This window comes from Pezoporus occidentalis, unplaced genomic scaffold (genome assembly GCF_034315485.1).
Source record: "Pezoporus occidentalis ecotype Australia unplaced genomic scaffold, CSIRO_AGI_Poc_V1 ctg72, whole genome shotgun sequence".
Lineage (NCBI taxonomy): Eukaryota > Metazoa > Chordata > Aves > Psittaciformes > Psittacidae > Pezoporus > Pezoporus occidentalis.
Window position 1 is genome coordinate 559133 of NW_026916072.1, and position 18219 is coordinate 577351.

At 45.9% G+C, this 18219-nt stretch overlaps 1 protein-coding gene across 2 annotated transcripts in view; it reads left to right on the forward strand.

The window, feature by feature from the left end:
• Positions 1-1321: 1321 nt before the first annotated feature.
• ALDH1A3 (aldehyde dehydrogenase 1 family member A3) overlaps positions 1322-18219 on the forward strand; it is a 31532-nt gene continuing 14634 nt past the window's right edge. Inside the window, exons 1-6 of one of the 2 annotated variants that reach the window (XM_062642531.1) lie at positions 1322-1491; positions 5025-5129; positions 10368-10508; positions 12633-12762; positions 14390-14451; positions 17119-17247. In XM_062642531.1, coding sequence (XP_062498515.1) covers positions 1393-1491; positions 5025-5129; positions 10368-10508; positions 12633-12762; positions 14390-14451; positions 17119-17247 — 666 coding nt within the window. In that variant the 5' untranslated portion in view covers positions 1322-1392. Of the gene's footprint in view, positions 1492-4851; positions 4945-5024; positions 5130-10367; positions 10509-12632; positions 12763-14389; positions 14452-17118; positions 17248-18219 lie in introns of those variants that run through there. The other variant, XM_062642532.1, reaches the window with a different exon arrangement.

Genomic DNA, 18219 nt, shown 5'->3' on the forward strand with positions numbered 1-18219 from the left:
TGTGCTGCTGCGGTATCACGGGCCGTCCGCCTTTGGAAGCGCCGAGCATTTTTAAGCATTCTACCAGCAAAGTGCTGACTGTTGCTGGGGATGACAGATTCTGTGAAGCATTTTGTAAGATAACTGCTGGCATCTTGCCATTTGTTATATGGAAAATATGTTGTATTATCTTCCATGTGTGTGTGGGTGTAAGGGTGCTCCCAGGGTCCTGGCCCCCAGCCTGCAAAGGCTTACACATATTTCATTCAGAATGAAGTGAAGCAATGCATAATGAACTTGTTCAGGCGCAGAGCCTAGATCTGTCACTTCAGACATGTTCCATATCCTTTAGGGCTTCTTGAAAGACAGCATCTTTCTCGATGTTCTGAGTATGCTGCTATGAAAACTGTGCTGGAGATTGGCTGTGTAGGACACAAGTATACTGGTTATCACTGTAGGAAGTTGCAGCGGGAGGGCTTGGTCCTGCACTGATATGCTGAAGCCCTTTAGCCAAACTGGGGTGGTCAAACTGGTCCCAGACTCACGTATGCACATGGACGTGGAGGATTTGCTGTCTGCTCCACATCAGACGCTTCATAGGATCCCAGACTGGTTTGGGTTGGAAGGGACCTTAAAGCCCATCCAGCTCCAGCCCCTGCCACGGGCAGGGACACCTTCCACTGGACCAGCTTGCTCCAAGCCCGTGTCCAACCTGGCCTTGAACACTGCCAGGGATGGGGCAGCCACAGCTTCCCTGGCACCCTGTCCCATGGCCCTCACAGTGTCCTTTCATTTAATTAGTGTCTTTAATTTAATGTCCTAATAATGTCCTCCTAATATCGATTGTAAATCTCCCCTCTGTCAGCTTTTTGTGATTTGATGTGAAGTTTCTTCCTTCTCGATCAGCCCTGGAAGCCCTATAGAGGCAGTGTGCGAAGAACGGGGCGTCATGGGCTGAGGTGAGGACGTGAGGGCACCGGCCACGCCGCTGTCGGTGGTGGGTGTTGACAAGTGAGGGGAGCCCCTTCCAGGCAGTCCCTTCCCCGCTCCACGCAGGGGAGAGCTGAGGTGCCCTCCATGCCGACATCCCCTTGTGCTGGGCCGGGTCCTCCCTTTAGGAGAAGCCGTGGTGGCCGCTCGGAGCCCGCCCGGCTGGCACCAGGCCTCCTCCTTCCCCTCACGGTCCCCGCCGCGGCCCGCTGGCGCCCCCCGGCCCCGCTGCCTCAGCGGAGCCTCGGCGGGGCGGCGCCGCCCGGTACCTGAGGGCCGCGGCCGCGCGACGGGGCGGGGCGAGGGCGCGGGGCGGTGGCCAATGAGGGGCGGGGGGGGGCGGGCGCCCCGAGCGCGCTGCTCTTAAGGCGGAGGCGCGGGGTTGTCAGCGGCAGAGGGCGGCGCGGGCTCGACGGCGCGGCCATGGCCGCCCTCAACGGCGCTGTGGAGAACGGGCAGCCCGACAGGAAAGTGCCGCCGCTGCCGCGGCCCCTGCGAGGCCTGGAGGTGAAATACACCAAGGTGAGCGGGACAGGGGCGGCGGGCATCGCCGAGGCGGTGCAGGTGCTCGGTGAGGTCAGGCTGGTGGTGAAGTTACATCCTTTTAACATAAAGTTTTCTCCATCGCTGTCGTTTTCCTTAATTCTCTTTTTTTTTTTTTTTCCCCTGCTGACCTAGGCTTAAGGTTCACTGCGGGTTTAAAGTGTGGTTGAATGACTGGAGCGAGCAGATGGCTGTGGTATTTCTAGGGGAGCTGCTGTTGCCCCAATCCCTAAAACCCAAGAAACCAATTTTAGTGGAAAAAAAAAAAAACAAAACACTAAAGTTGTGGTGCTGCCCTGGGTGCACACAGGCATCGCTCCCTGGTGGGGTGGCACTCATGGCGCCCATCAGCAGCAGGCCTGTGGCGTGAGGGCTGTGGTGCCGAGCTGTCCCTCCTGGCTGCCATGTTCCCAAGCACAGCGCTCACAGACCAACCTGGTCGATGCTTTTAGCATCACGTTGGCGCTCAGCGAAATCGGATTTGGATGGGGTGAGCCCGGGCGGAGGCAAGAAGGGGTTTATCCATGAGGCAGCTGCTTGTCTGGGTTGTGTTCTGCTGCCCTTAACCGGGTGGGAAGCCGCTGTGCGGTGGGATGGGGCTACGCTGGGTGTGGGGTCAGCGCTAGGGTGGGTTTGGGTCCTGGTGAATGCGGGAGCATAGAGGAGAGCCAGTTCCTAAAGGGTTGGCCTTGTGAAAGGGCTCTGTTACAGCACTGGAGCTGCCCTGGAGTGGTGTTAATACGTGTCTTGGTGGTGGCTCGCTGTGCCATCAGAGCTGCTCTGTGGCTTCCCCATGGGATGCGAAGTCAGGCAGCACAAACCCGCACCTCTCCATCTCCATTGAGCTCCCCTTCAGTCATTCCTGACCTTCCAGATTTAACCAAAGGCTCCTCAGCGTGATCACTTTGTCCTCCAGAGGTGAGGCTGGCACTGGTGTGGAGCTGAGCACCGCTGCAAGAATCCCAGCTCCCCAAATGCGGCTGTAGCTCTGCCATAGCCCAGTCGCCTTTTTGTTCCACAACAGCCTGACCCGCTGCCTTGTGCAGCGGGGAAAACATCCCGGCTGGTTACGCTGCTAGGGAGCCTTGACTGCCATAATTTGAGTGATGTGCCTGGACTGAAAGAGCTGGACGGCTGAATGAGTGCATTAATTGCTGTTATATTTCTATATTAAGTATGAAAAATGAAAGGCAGGACGTGAAGTCCATTCTCTTGCGGTGAGAAGGAGTAAACAGTGATAGCTTATCCAGCGAGGTGTTGATCTGAATTGTGCAATCTGAAGTGCTGAATGGATTAGCAATTAGTGGTAATCACTGAACTAGATTAATTTTTAACATCCCAAATTTATTGACTTTTTCTCTGTAAGATAAACTTGTCATTTTGCAGCAAATTGGATCTGCAGCCGCTGATTGCGGAATGGCGTAATGCTGCTCAAACAGCTCTTTCCTGCATCCAAAATGGACACGGCCATTAGAGGTGTTCTTAAACATCCAAATGTTCTGTTTTTTGTTATTTTTATTGTTGTGAACACTCCTAAATACTCCTTAGGGATCTAATCCCGCAGCCATGCGTGTTTTAAAACGTGAGGTTTTTATTCTCTAGAGTTTTACCGGAGACTCTGTGCACTAACAGTATCAAGGTAGTCTCTTAAAAATGGAAACCAATGTTAATTAAAAGTGTGAATTTGACACTTGAGCTGATGCTCCCAGTGCATCTGAGAAAATAATGAGCAGCAGTCAGTGTTCATAAAACTGCGAGGGGTTTTCTAAATGCCCTGAGCTTCACCAGATGTGTACAGCTGACGGCATGCTCCCCTCTGCTTAGCAGAGGGGTTTATGCGTGGTTCTACCGGTTATGGGGCTGGGAGAGAGCAGAACTTTTCAACAAAGATCTTACTTATAGAGCAGCTTAATGCTTGTCATGGATGTGTGATGGAAGTGATCTGTCCACAATTCCCTGTCTCAAATCATGGGTATGAAGCATGAATGGCTGATACGCTGTTCTGCACTAACTCCTGGCACTAGAGACTCGGGTTGTATGGTGTGATTCCCAGAATGATGGCAACGTATATGTTACATTTAAAACAGCCTGATCCTGTCAGTCTTGTGTTTAGTACTTCTCATAAGAACACTGTTTTCCCATCCCTACCTTCTCAATGTTGAATGCAGAGGAAAAATGGAATCCTTCCCCAATCCTTAGTTTGTGAGCATATATATAAATAACTTTACAATTCCTGCTCTAATTCATAATGTTACTTTCTTCATTAGTGAAATGAAAGACAACTGAGATTACAATATGTAAAGATTAAGATGCAGGACTTGGGTACAGAGGTAGTTTGGGAGCATCAGTGTCAAGCCAGTTAATGTTTCTAGTGTTTTATCTCTTCTTGTGACTTCACTTGGCAACATTCTTTGGCAAAACTTGCTTTTTCTCAGCGTGCCTGAAACAGGTGGCTCCAAAAGTGCAGCTTCTCCACAACTCAATCTCAGATGCTTTTTGCAGAAATAGTAATGAGAAACTCCTCTCAGGGAAAAAAAAAGCTGCCCAAGGAAAGAAAACTATGACCCAAAGCAGTGGGAATTCCGAATGTGAGGGATGCAACATTAATCTCCTGGTAGTGTAGTGTATAGAGACTCATAAACAAGATTGTGAATATGGATGACTTCCAAGTAGAAGTACTTGCTTACAGCCGCTAACAGGCTACTAATAAAGATTACTTCATCTAATCTTATTTAAAGTATATTTGAAATATAACACTGCCAAGTTAGATCACAGCATGGATAAGATGCATGTTGAATCAATTAATTGTCTATAGGTATTCATGTTCTGTTTACAGTGAGTAACAACACTCCAGTATTTAATGCATTTTCAGTTACGCAACCCCGGGACTGTTTGTTCTTGCTCTAGGAATACAATATTTTGAAACACTTAAATCTTGTCACAGATGACTCCAAGTGATGTGGGAGGCTGCATCTAGCCTGCAACAAGGCACGGTGGGGTAGAACTAAGCCAGTACTTGCCCTCCTCTGGACAGTGCTGGGAGGGGGCAGGTTGTGGAAGTAGCCCAGGGCAGGACACACACAACCAAGCAATGTTGTATGCTGACATGTCACTTGTAGCATGTAACAAGGGGCTCCTTTTGCCTGAACCATACGAGTTTCTTTTGGTGTCTGTTTGCTGTTCCCATGGAGATGCATTTCAAAAACTGTCTGTTTCTCATTGCCAAATTATGGTGTTATTTTGTGTGGGCCCCTTCCTCTTTCCTCCTCTTGCTCAAAACTAACTGGGTGCATGAAGGCTTTTTCATCTCTTCTTTACCTCAGGTTCTAGTTTGGATAAATGCTGTCTGTATCACAGTCTCCCTGGGAGAGAGACTGAACATCCTTGACTCTGCCATCAATGAAAACTGAAGAGCCTTGGGACCTTTGAGGAGTACTTGCGTTTTATTTGCATTGTCTGCATGACTCTTTCCTTTTCTCTTCCCCATCCCTCTTCCTTTGCTCTCTTTTCAGATATTTATTAACAACGAATGGCATGAGTCTACAAGTGGAAAAAAATTCCCCACCTACAACCCTTCAACACTGGAGAAAATTTGTGACATAGAGGAAGGAGACAAGGTAAGGAGTTTTCCTGCTGGAAAAGCAAAAGGCAGTTTCCAAGGGACTTCCTTTTGTAGGGAAGCACACAGAGGAAAAGGTGGCTTTTAATGACAATGTACATCTGGCCAGACTGTAAGCTGGAGGTCTGGGACACTAGATGTGCTGCTCAAGAATTACACTGGGAAGGATCAATCCTGTCTGACTTGGCAGAGTCACTTTCCCTGGTAGGAGCTGCCTGCTGAGCACTGTCAGAGGGCTGAGGTTCAGCATTGTTCTTGTTTTATATCCTGGAAGGAAGCAGCCAGTCTGAGGAAAGCCAGTCTGAGGAAATAGCAGTGATGGTGTATGCACATCCCTGGCAGAACTTGGGCTTTGAGTTGGGAGTGGTTATACACAAGCTGCATGGCATTCTGATGGAGACACTGGATGAAACTTGCCCTTTTTTAAACACAATCAACAAATAATCTGAGCACTTGGGGGAGTGTAAACTCGGTCATGCAAACACTGCCCGCTTCCTGCTAGAGATGTAGTGCTGCTTTTCCAACTGGCGTCATGGGTTCTGGCCTCCTGTATAAATGTGGCAACTCTCAGTTAAAAGCAAACCAGTATCTCTCAAGAGTTTTAGTAGTCCCTGGTGTGCTGTAGATTAGCCTGGGACATAACTGCTTGGGTTTGGTAATAGTCTGAGGTGAGGAATGATCAGATGTGACACTTTTTGTCCAAAACAGCTCATCATGTATGGGCCAACTGGCCTGATCCATGGGAAAGAGCTGGCGTTTTGCAGTCATGGGAAGATGAATCACAGCTTCTCTGCTGTACCAAGGCTTGGGCTGCTCATTGCTGTTGGGCAGTAAGTGATGAGCAGTGTGGGCATTTCTGCCTGTGCTGAGGTATCTTTTTCTTGGTACCTAAGCTTCTTCAACACTTGTGAGGCCCAGTGCCTGGTTTCCAGCCAGGCAGCTGCCCTGGGGATCCTTTCCTGGTAGGAGTGATACCAGTTGTGCAGGGGCAATGTGTTTAATGGTATTACACTCTGTAGAGTATAGAGCCTGACCCTTCTGAAGATGGGAGCAAACTTGCTTAGTAATACAAGTCTCCAGCCTGTATGCAAACAGTCTGTAAGGTAGGTGTTCTTTTGGATGGCACTAAAGCAGCCTCTGAGAGCTATTGCCGTGGAGGGTCTGTGCATCCATGGGGCAATTGCAGATTGAGGCAGAACCAAACATTATGTGTAGTTGCTTTATACTATCTGGGTAGGACACAACTGTGTTTAACTGCAGTGGCATGTAAACAGTGGGGCTGAAGCAAATTCTGCTGCAACTGTGTTTTGTTAGGCAGAAACCATGATGTTGTTATTGTTCCCTGAGCTAAGTGTCTCCTCAAGCAGTTACAGAGCATTACATGAGTATTTAAACCTGCCTCTTCATGACTTGGTTAAAGAAAATTGTTATATAGAACTAAAAGGCCAGTTTTGCTGCTTGCCTCCTTGAGACTTGTTCAAGCCTGAATCCAAGGATAACTTTCAGCTTCTAGCTTGCAAGGGTGTAAACCTTTCCTTGGGGCCCGTCAGCGGAGCCTTCTGCCCGTGGATACTCAGCACAGGTGGCTGACATGGTGCATAGAATAATTGCAGGTGAGAATGTAAGTTAGCTGCACCTTGGCTGCTGAAAGTCTCTTCTTTCTACCTCTTTACATCACACTTAAAATCATAGAATAGTTAGGGTTGGAAAGGACCTCATGATCATCTAGTTCTCCAGTCCGTTGGAGTCACTACAGGAAGCAGTGAGTTGTTTGGTGCTTTCCAGTGTCTTGTCACCATGTGCCACCATACTTGGTTGTGCCGGTCAGTTCCACAGGGTGGTCCCTGGTGCTGGCTTTGGCTCTAGTTTCAGAGCAGGACTCCACTTCCTATCCCTGCCCCTCCCTAGCTGTGCAGAGTGTGTTTTGCTTAGACTGCACGTGAGGGGTGAGAATTTGGCAGCTGATATCTCAGCAATGACAGTTTAGTCTGGTGCTGAATCTTGGCCAATGCTCTATGAGGCTAGGAACAAAGGTTTTGTTTGTTCTTTAGTTATAGAATTGCCCTTGATGTGATATTTAGGTGATAAAATCTTGTATGATAAAAGAAGTATTGAAATTAAAATGGTCATTCTTCCACTGGATGCTTGGAGACTTTTTGCTTCCCAAATAACAGCTTTGTGTCCAAGTGTTTGCCAGGTTGATAAAGAGAAGGAATAACTTTCTTCATTAGACTTCTGCCTCCAGCAAATAATGCAGCCCTGGAACTGCCACCCTGTCTTGGTGTTGCCATCTGAAGGGAGAAATACTTGTGCCGTTGTGCACTGTCAATAACACTTGAAGACAGGCTGAGGTATTAGTATTATTGTATCAGTAATATGTTATCAGTATTATTCTCTAGAGCAGACTTGCAATAACACCCAATGCTTTTGGACACTTCAGGCTGTTAAGATGCTGTTTGTAGCTGTTTTGAGCTTGGGCTCAGAAGTTAGAGCAATACAATGTGTAGACTGTTTGCAGGGGAGCAGGTCAGAGAACCTCTTCTAATTGAGAAACTGTGGCATGCTCATGCCCTGTGTTGGGAAAGTGCCTTTCCAAAGATGTGCACGTCGGAGGCTTTTCAAAGAAGTTAGTAATTGAACTGATGAAAGATGATCTCTACTGGATGTGCTCATCCCTGGCACTCTTCTTGCTGGATAAATGGAAGCAGTGTTGTGCACACTGAGCATGAAGCAGAGCAAGGCTTTTCTGTAGGTGTTTTTCCTACTCACAGAGAGAGGTAGTGGTCTCTACTGAGCTACTAGGGCAGGAGAGAGGAAAAAGTGACAGGATAGAAATGGAGCAACGATGAGCAGGACTTGATGTAGGGGAGGAAGGTGGAGAAGGTAGCTTAAAACAAAGAACAGTGTGAATTTGTTCAGGGGGAAATAGTATGTGGTTGTGTAACTGGGGGTGCAAGGTGGGTATGAAGATTTGCAGGCATTTTCCAAGGCAGCAATGCTTGGCTTTGTAATCTTAATGTTCTCTTAGTGGGGCTTTTTATGTAATGCTCAGTAAATCCGTGTAGATCAGAACTGAGCACCAGGATGCACACAGTGTGTCCCTGGCACCTTGACAGTTATGAGTCTTTGTCACGCCTTGTGCCTACCTATTGCAACACGCCTGCAATGAACATGCCATTCGGACTCCCCTAATGCCTAGTCATAACAGGGTGGATTAAGAATGGTATTTCAGCCTTCTTGAAGAATTTCCTTGTTTTTGTTGGTCTCTCAGGCCCATTGAGGCTGTGCAGACTCACAAGATCTCAGTTGGCGGTGCTACTCCTGCGGGTGATTTGAGAAAGCCTGTTTATGTACGTGATGATGCCTACAGTCTCCAGGCCACTGTGTGTACCCAGCATGTCTGAGAAGAGACAAGAATGAACACAACTAGTATTTGCAGGAGCTACAGCAGGGCTCAGGTGCTTCCATGGTTATAGGATGGGGAAAATCTCCCCACACAGCCATCTCCTCCATGTTCTGTGAGTGCCAGGGTGGTGGGAAGACCTGCAGTACCAAGGGCACATTGTGTTGTGGCCTGTGCCAGTGCAGACCCAATGCTTTCCACATCAGCGCTCGCAGCCCAGTCACAGAAGCTAATTAATTGCTGCTAAGGGAAGACTAATTTAAACCTGACACACTTCTTGTGTTTCATTGTCTTCTTTGTCACATAAAATACTGCCTCCTTTCAGCTGGAGCCTTCATTCCAGCAGGCAGAGTGGGGAGCACATAAGTGCGCAGTGGCTGGTGGTGCCTTCTGGCTTTTGTGATGTGCCAGTTTGAATTCAGATCAACTCATCTGAAGTGAACCACTCTGAAGGCTCATTCTGCCTGTGGGTGATGGGGCCCAGGCAGAACAGACCTGCCTGTACAGTGGCTGTTTGCTTGCCAGCACCCTTGGCTTGACCAGAGCCATTCTTAACCCCCTGAATGAGCACAAGTTTCCTACAATGGTTTCCCCATCAGTGCCCTTCCAAAGGGTAGATTTATTTTCCCAATAGTGTAAGTTAGACTATTTTAAAGGTGTGTAATCTTGCAAAGAAAAGGAGCCAAATCTAGTGTAAGGTGACATTTCCGTGGGCGACAACTTGCTGTTTTGTCCATGAACTTTTGCTCTAAGAAGGCAACTTGCCTCCCCGTAACACTATTTTCTTGGTTGAGCCCCACACACTTCCCCATGAGGGGAGAGTGGCCAGACCCTGCTGCATCAGTGCAGAGGCTTACTTCATAATTGTATCCAAATGAGACTTGAGATAAGACATAAATGACAGCAGCTGGAGAAGTGCTATGAGGAATGATAAAAGCCTGAAACTCTCCCTCCTTTCCCACCCCCTTGAGCCACATATTATGGTGAGGTGCAACTTCTCCACCAGCAAAGTGGGCTGAGGGCTTTGCCAGACATTACATAGAGCAGGACTCTGTCCAAAGCCAGGGTGAGGTATGCTTTATGTATGCTTGGGGCTGCGGATGCTGATGGCAGTGTTCCCATTGATTTCACTGGGTCAGGACATTGCCCTTGGCTTCACTTTTAATCAGTGTATGTGGGGAGAAGGGAGGAGTCCAGGGCATGCTGTGGCCAGAACAAATGCATGAAAGCTTCTCTGGGGATGGCAGGGGAAGGGAGAGTGGCACTAAGTCTGTGTAGGTGAAATGCCTTTGTCAGAGCATTGAACCCTTCCCATCTGGCAAAAATATTCTAAAGTGTGATCTAGGACCTAAGGGAACTTTAGTGTGTTAACTGTTACTGGCATTAGTTCCAGTGGGATGGAATGATGGGATCATGGTCTAGTGGTGGATTTGGCAGTGCTGGGTTAATGGTTGGACTTGATGATCTTAAAGGTCTTTTCCAACTTAAATGATTCTATGATCTTGCTTATCCATCTTCCCCCAGTGTCACTTACATCCTGTATCAGCAGGAATATGAATTTGGATTATTTTATAAACAAATTGTTTGCATAGAATTCCCTTTGAAAGACCCTATTGGTACTTTGACCTCAAGGTCTTTTATGAGCCCAGGCCAAGCCCAAAATACATTGCAGGCTTGGGTTCAAATCCAGGAGTAAAATGGAAGTGGCCTTGTAAGACAACTTGGTTTTAGCCACCACAGCATCATCTATGAAGCGGCCTGGTGGGGTTTCTCTGCCATTGTCCAGCTCCTTCCTTGTAACCTAAGGTTTTCTTGTGTATGTGGCTGCTCTAGCCTGATGTGGATAATGCAGTGGAAGCAGCAAAGGCAGCATTCCAGAGGGGTTCTCCATGGAGACAGATGGATGCCCTGAGCAGAGGACGACTCCTGCACAAGCTGGCTGATCTTCTCGAGCGGGACAGAGTCATCCTGGCAGTAAGTACTGTGAGAAGTGATCTGGTAACTCAGCTCCACCCTCTGGTCCTGCTTCCTTATCTACCTAATACTTTTCTCTCCCTTCATGAAGGACAGAAGAGTCCATGCAGGACTCCTCTTTCTGCAGGATGATTTTAGGGCTCTTGGAAGAAGGCTGATAGTTTTCCTATATAGTTGACTTCTCTAAAACTTTAGCTGGTTATGGAAGTGATTACAGATATTAAATTTTCAAAGCAATAAACACATTCTTTTTCAGTTTAAGTCATCAATGATCATAGCTGTCTCCCAGCTCTTATCTTAAAAACAAACCAACCCAAACAGAACAACCAGCAAACAAACCCAAACCAAACAAAAAACCCCAAACCACCACAAATGACCTGGTCCTTCTTTATTACAAAAATACAAGACCAGTTTGATTCCTGTGCAAATTGCTTCCCCTAAAATGGGGGGCTGGAAAGAGATTCTTTCTCTTGCTGGATGTCATCCAAAGTTTAAAATGTGTGTAAGTGAGAACTGTTTCTTTCCCTACTAAATACTGGCTCAGGAGAAATAGCATTGTAGCCCTGAAGCTGTTGTAATTTGGACCTGTGCTGAAGAACTATGGCTAATGATTCCCCATCCTGTTCTGAAGGAATCCTTCTGGTGCAGAACAAAGGGAGCAGGACCGGAGCTAAAATGCACTGCAGTTGGTATAAACCTTTAGACTATATGGGCCTCATAAATCTTTACACATTCCACCCACAGATCCTAACATCTCTCAGCTTGGAGCTATTGTCTGTCCAAGCCTAAGATCATGGACCTCAGCACTGACTAGTTCAACGCTGCACTTTGGCTCTGCTTATCTTCAGGGGAATGGCATTTGTGCCATTCAGTGCTGGTAGATCTGTATGTGCCTGAGCCAATGTCCCACTGAGGTCAGTAGGACTTAATATACGTGGGATGTTCTTAGGAGTCTGTACTTGCGTGACTGTTCTGAGCTGTGTCTCTCCCCAACACAATGCCTCTTAACCACATGAAAGCTTTCAGTTTCAGCAGGACAAAACCAAAGCATCCAGGTCTGAAGGCAGTTCTGGCCAGCAAATAAAAGGGAAAGAAAAAAAGTGTGTGTGAATATACCCTGTTCATTTTCTGCTCCCTTTTTTGATGTGACTCCAGAGGACCCTCCTTTTTCCATAACTGGGGTACTCATTTCAAGCTCTCTGCTGTCATTCTGAACCGGGAGGGCTTGTTTGGCATTGTTGTTTTTACTGCAGAAAACCAGCCCTAGCTGCCTTGGCTGCATGCTAAGTAATGACTTATAAAAATCAGTCAGTTTAGCAGATGGCCAGAGTGGATACCAATCCTCATCATTCCAAGGGGAATGTCTGTTTGGACCCTAATATCTGTGGAAGATGACAGGGTATGACTTCATATGTAAACAAAGATGTTTCAGTCTGCCAAGGGATAGTACTTCCTTCATGGCTGTGCTGGCCATTTGCACCAATATCCTGATTTAATGACCTGAGTAGAGAACACAGCATTCACTGAGCTAATGTCCAGAACAGTGAGAAGGACATGGGCCCAGGCTGGACTTCATTTAGAGTTGCTCAGCATCAGTGCAGCTTTAGTGACGTGATTCCTGCTTTTCCTTAGTCTCAGCCCGGATCTGAGCCCAGAGGTTACTTTAGCAGAACTCTAAAAAATATGGGGTTTATCATGCTGTGGACAAAAAAATATTTCACAGGTTGGTTTTAGGGCTATCAAGTAGAAAAAAATAGATTTGCAAATAAAAGAAAAGTGGATCTGACTGATCTGGAATCCAGAGGGTCAGTTACAGGGAAGTCATGACACATCATTTCTGACCAGTGCCCCAGATCACAGCCCTGGATCCCATCGACAGCCACCTTCTGGGGGCTTCTGGGAGATGTGCTCTTGTTGCAATCACCTGGTGCATGCAGTAGGGTTATTTGGTCTAGTTTCCCCTCTACCTTACTTGTATCAACAAGTTCATTCCTTAAATCTAAGCAGAAGGAAAGAAGCCCCATGTCTGCAGCACAAGGCAGAATAAAATTGGGGAGTTCCTCTAAACCTGCTTTTTATGTTAAGAAAACCCCCTTTAACATTGATGCAATTTGTTTTTTTCAGACCCTGGAAACAATGGACACAGGCAAACCCTTTCTGCAGGCTTATTTCATTGACCTGGAAGGTTGTATAAGAACACTCCGATATTATGCTGGATGGGCTGATAAAATCCAGGGCAGAACTATCCCAGTGGGTAAGTTCCTTCAGACCCAGTTTCAGAGCTGGGATGGGATCTGGCTCAAGGGGTGGGAGGGAAGTGCATGGAAAGGTCTGCTTGTGAAAAACAGCCTGCAATTTCCTTTCTGTCTCAAGGTGCATTTTAAGTAGATGTGTTTCAAGATTTAAACTAATGGCAGGAAAATGGAATGCCTGGATAGATCTCTGGAAAACAATGGATGGGCTTTTCTGTTGCCTTTTTAACAGAGAAACCTTTTTGGTTTTAAATTCAGGCTAAATTTTAAAGAAAAAAGCCACAGGTTATAGGGGAGTTTACTCATTGGGTATCACTGAAATGAATTAAGATGCTGGAGAGTGTAAGGATGGAGGTTTCTAGGGAGAATTGTATAAAGGGAGCAGAGTTTGTGCTGTTCTAGGTGGCAGACAGATGTGGCAGAGGGTGGAATCCACCAGTGTTTCCCACCTCACTGATGTTCCTGCATCCTTGACAGTGCTCACTTACAGATGTTTAGAGATAGTATGTAGTGCTTTATCTTAAATGTTATTAAAGAGAAGGTCTGAGATGTTGCCTTCTCTCAGGAGCCAAATCCTGAGCTCTTGGAGGGACCCTCTTAAGTTTTCTGACACTTCAAACTTCTCCCAGAGTGTTTCCTAGGCTGCAGAGCTGGAGCAGTCCCACTGCACTGCTGTGGCAGGGACAGAGAGAACACTGTGTCTCAGCTGTATGAGTTCAAATACAGTTTTGGGGAGAACAAGACAATGAATGCCCATGTATTTTCAGAATCAGCCTGTTTTGTTCCTGCATGTGGGTAATCACTGAGGCTGGACGAAGGACAGGCACTGCAGACAAGAATTAGTCACCAGAGGAAGGGCTCTGAAGGGCTGAACTAGTTTCAGTCTGTGCAGGCAGCAAAGGGAGCAATGCCAGTCATATAAACAGAGATCTGTCACCCTCATTCAGAGTGATGGGAAGCTTTGCTTGCCTGGACATTGCTCATTTGTCCTGATTTGAGATCACTTCCAAAAACTGTAATTAGAAATGTTCATGTTTTCTGTCAGATCTTCCCAATGAAAGCAGGTTTTCAGCAAGAGTGAATTTATAAGGAAAGAGTCCTCCCTGTTTTTCCTTTGAAAGAAGAATAGCAGTATTTTAAGATGAATGGTATTACGCTAGTCCAGAGTTTCATCTCTTTGTGATTTCTTACTGCAAATGCAATTCCTGTTACACTGAGTATGATTCCTGTACAAAATGGGTTTTAAAAACTCTCTCCCTCAGGGAGACAAGTGCTTTGCTTCTTCCAGTGGGGAGCAGTCTCAATTAAATTTGTGCTGGCTTTTCAGTGTGGGAGTTATCCTCCCCTTAGCCTCAACACAGGGAGTCTGCAGAAAGAATTGAACCTCTGGTTTTAAAGGCTCCACTGTGACCATGAGCAGTATTTGGCTTTTGAGCTAACACAAGACCTGTTCTCAGAGATCTTCATCCACCTGGGGTGGCCCAGGGGCATGAGTTATGATAAACAGATATAGGGTTCTTTGTCTAATATGGTTTTAGTTCTGTCCCCAGCCTGTTAGTGTGCAGTTGTGTTACAGTCTTCCTGTAGCAGCAAGGATTTTGACTGGTCTTTCATTCTTTTGTCTTGCAGATGACAATTTTGTCTGTTTTACCAGGCATGAACCAATGGGTGTCTGTGGAGCTATAACTCCAGTAAGTAGCAGTGATGGTGCCCTTTATCTCTCTTAGAACTGGAAGAATTACACTTGCACTCCCCATCTTATACTGCAGCCATTTGCTTCCCAGTTAAGTACAGCTGTTCTGAAGGGAACTTCCATCTCAGTTGCCTGATGTAGTTTCTTGGTTTACCCTCATGCCAATTGCTCTTGGCAACACGAAGTCCTCTGCAGTGGAAAGGTGGGTCTCCTAATCAGATGCTCTGGTCCTCTTAAGGCTGACACCAGTCACTAGAGGCCAGTCAGAGCTCTCTGACTCTTGCACTGCTGGGATGTCATTATGTGTGACAGCTTTATGCTGCCTAGTGCTGATGCATAGTTTTAAATCATATCTATTATTCATAATGCTTGACTGTTCTCCGAGCTTTCTGTGATTAAATCTCACTGAATAGTTTTCTGTTCCTTGAGGTCTCATTCTCTGCTGAGAGGACAGTGTGGCTAGTTGGAATACCTCCAGTTTTAGTGTGTATTGCTTGCTCTGTTTTAATAGACATCCAGGAAGATTTTACAACTACACAGGAGATTGAGTTTGTTCCCTCCTAGTTGTAAAATGCTTTGAATGTGGTAGCCTACAGGTCATGAGGCAAATGGTGGTGTGCCAAGATTCTCTGTTTGGATACTTGGATCAGTAAGAGTCCATGGAAGATTTTTGCCTTTGGGATAAGGTTATAGGAGAGACTGAAAGAAATGCATGTGGGGCGTTGGATTTGCTGGACCTTGGGAATACCAGCTCTGGACCAGTTCCCAAAGATATCTGGGGAAATTTTGCTTTTTCCTCCAGCAGAGCTGAGTTTATATCCTGGTGACAAGATGGTGCATTCTATTTAGCAGCATGAGGGTGAGGCAAAGTGGGAGATGGTTGGTACTACTTGTCAGTTGTTTGGTTTGATGATTTTGGCACAGCTTGTCTGCTGACCAAGCAATGTGACTGCTTGTGACTGACTAGAATTTAAGACTTCAGATCAAACCATCAGGTTCTTCTCATAGATCACAAATAAAAAGGTATCTCCCTGACACACTCAGCCACCTTTGGTACTCAGCAATGCTTTGGGAACTATCCATTTAAAATCCTACATGTAGGATGCTTTGGAAGGTCACTTTAAGGGGACATAGTAGGACTTCTAATATTTCAGGTTGCCCCTCCCTCAACCATAAATACAGTAGAAAGTACAGAACCAAATTTGACTCAAGTTCAACAGCGTGTTTGTAAAAAGGATGATTGGGGTCAACAAAACCACATCTGTCTTCAGTTTACTTAGAACAAATCCCCTTCAATTCTTTCCACAGTTTGATCTCTAACACCAGCAGTCTGTGGGTTTGTATATTCCTACTTGATTTAAAGAGATTCTGTCACTAAGCATATGTCTCCCTCCACCAATTACCAGTCCTCCCTTTTTTCCTGTGGCTTGACTATATTGAAGCCAATGTTCTTAGCAAGGGAAGTTTTTTATCCCTAGGTGATATCATGAGGCAGCAGTGGAGTCCTTCACTGTTACTTTCACCGGCCATGCTGCAACAGAAAGCTCCTAATGGAGTTATGTCATTCTAGACTCTGAAAGTCTAGAAAAGAAGATTAGATGTGGATGGCTCAAGCTGCAAAGTCAGGCCTTCAAGAAGGCTTAGGAGAAAAAGACAAATGGGCAAATCATGGGATGTGGCCATTGGAGATCACTGAAATAGCAGGTCTGGGAAAGAGGGAGAGGCAATTTGAAGAATTAGGCTAAATTCTGCTTTGTCTCAGGGCTGCTGGGTTAGAACAGAGCTCATCTCTGAAAAGCTACATTGCTAATTTATTTGTAAATGTGAATTTGTAGATTCCCAACATATTTGGCTTCTTTGTTGATAGCTGAAGGCCCTTGGCTTGAGTCTAGAGAATAAGTCCCCTTACTCTTGGCCTGCTTCCATCATCCCTAAAGCAGCATTAATGATTTTTAATGAAGAAATCCTTTCTGCTGCCAAATGACCTTTCTGAGATTTAGTGTGAGCTTGATTTTTCCACTTCTTGCTTAGGCTCCAAGGTCTACAAATACATACGACCATGAAAGAGATTAGCACAGAGGAAACTCATGTGGACTGGTTCCTAATTCCTAATAGGTAAACTAATTGGAAAGGAGCAATTTACAATTTGAAGGGAGTATAAGACCTCCCCTGGATTTCCACAACTGAACAACCCACTGCAGTTTCCTTGTTATAAACCTGGAATTGAGTGAGATCATATAAGTCTGAACTACACAGTCAGTAGCTAACACAGAAAAATGTTTTTTTTTTTCAATGAGCAGTTGAACCCTGTAATTCCCTACATAAGGACACTGTGCAGAAGTGATGCATCAGGACGCTGTTTCCAACACAATTCCTGTGAACAGCCAAAATCCTATATAAAGTGTGCTCAAACTCCTGTAAAGAATGAGGTCACATCATGCAGAGCTTTGTCCAACTTACAGGATTAGCTTGAGGGCTGCCAGCAATATTTGGGATCTCAAGGGGAAATCAAGGAAGTTATACCCCGTGGTCCAAGCAAACAGATTTGTAAGCAGCCACTTCTCTTTGTGGCTGTTCTCCCAGTTGCTTCTTTCTCTCCCTGTGCTGTGTGAAGGTGGGTAGGTGACTGTGCCAGGCTGAGCTGATCGGCCCTGTGTTCTTGCAGTGGAATTTCCCATTGCTGATGCTGGTTTGGAAGATGGCACCAGCGCTGTGCTGTGGAAACACTTTGGTTATCAAGCCAGCTGAACAAACTCCTCTCACATCGCTGTACATTGGCTCGCTGATCAAGGAGGTAAGGAAATCTGAACATCCTGTCTAGGTGCTGTTCTTTTAAGGTCTTAAGCAAAGCTGTATTTTGAATTGAAACTGTAGGGTTTTAGCTTTTAAAGATGTTAAAGCCTCACAAAGGAAAGGGAGAGCAACCTGTGTCTTTGGTCTTTTCTTACAAAGGCCTTTGTGGCTGGGAGGTAGCAAAGATCACAAAACCTGGAGGTTTTTCTCCTTTCTCAGGAAAGCTGCAGAGAGAAAAACTGATGCTTTTATTCCTCTGCCCTGTCTTCCCCTTTCCCAAATGACAGAAAGAATACAGCTCAGTTTTCTCAGACAATGGGACAAAAAGAGTATGTTTTTACAGCAGTGTTATGTTTATACCATTTTTAAGTGGGATAATTCAACCAAGACAGAGTGCCATGGGAAACAATTCTTCGTCATTTCTGCAGTTCATAGAACAAGTTAGCTACATCTGGCCTGTAAAGCCAACTCCGTACTGACATAAAGGGAAGACCATAGGTTAGGATTCCAAAATGTTGGTTTAGGGTTTGTCAGGTAGGATCTCAGGTGCCCTCAGACCTATTAACCATCCTGAGGTGGTGAGAGGTGCAGGGTACTTCCAGCACTGCTCAGTACTTCAGCTTCCTACAACTACATGTATAACTCATTGTGAGGAAAACTGAAAAGGTTGTAGATAAACTTTTGCCTCTCAGCTGGAAAAGTCTGTTACGCTCAGTCAAATGATAATGATGGCTTTGTCTGCTCTTGGCTTAGCATGGGAGAATACAGGATATGTTAATAACTGACACTTAGGGCTCTTCAGGAAAGGCAGTGCAAAAATACTACCAGTTAATTGTCTCCTACAGTTAAATGACTTAAGAAGATTACACAAGATGAAGGAGCATAGAATGCAGTTACCATGACTTCTAGTCAGCCACCACTTCTTCCACTGACATACAGCCCCCCAAACACAAGCATTCCCCCAGAAAACCCA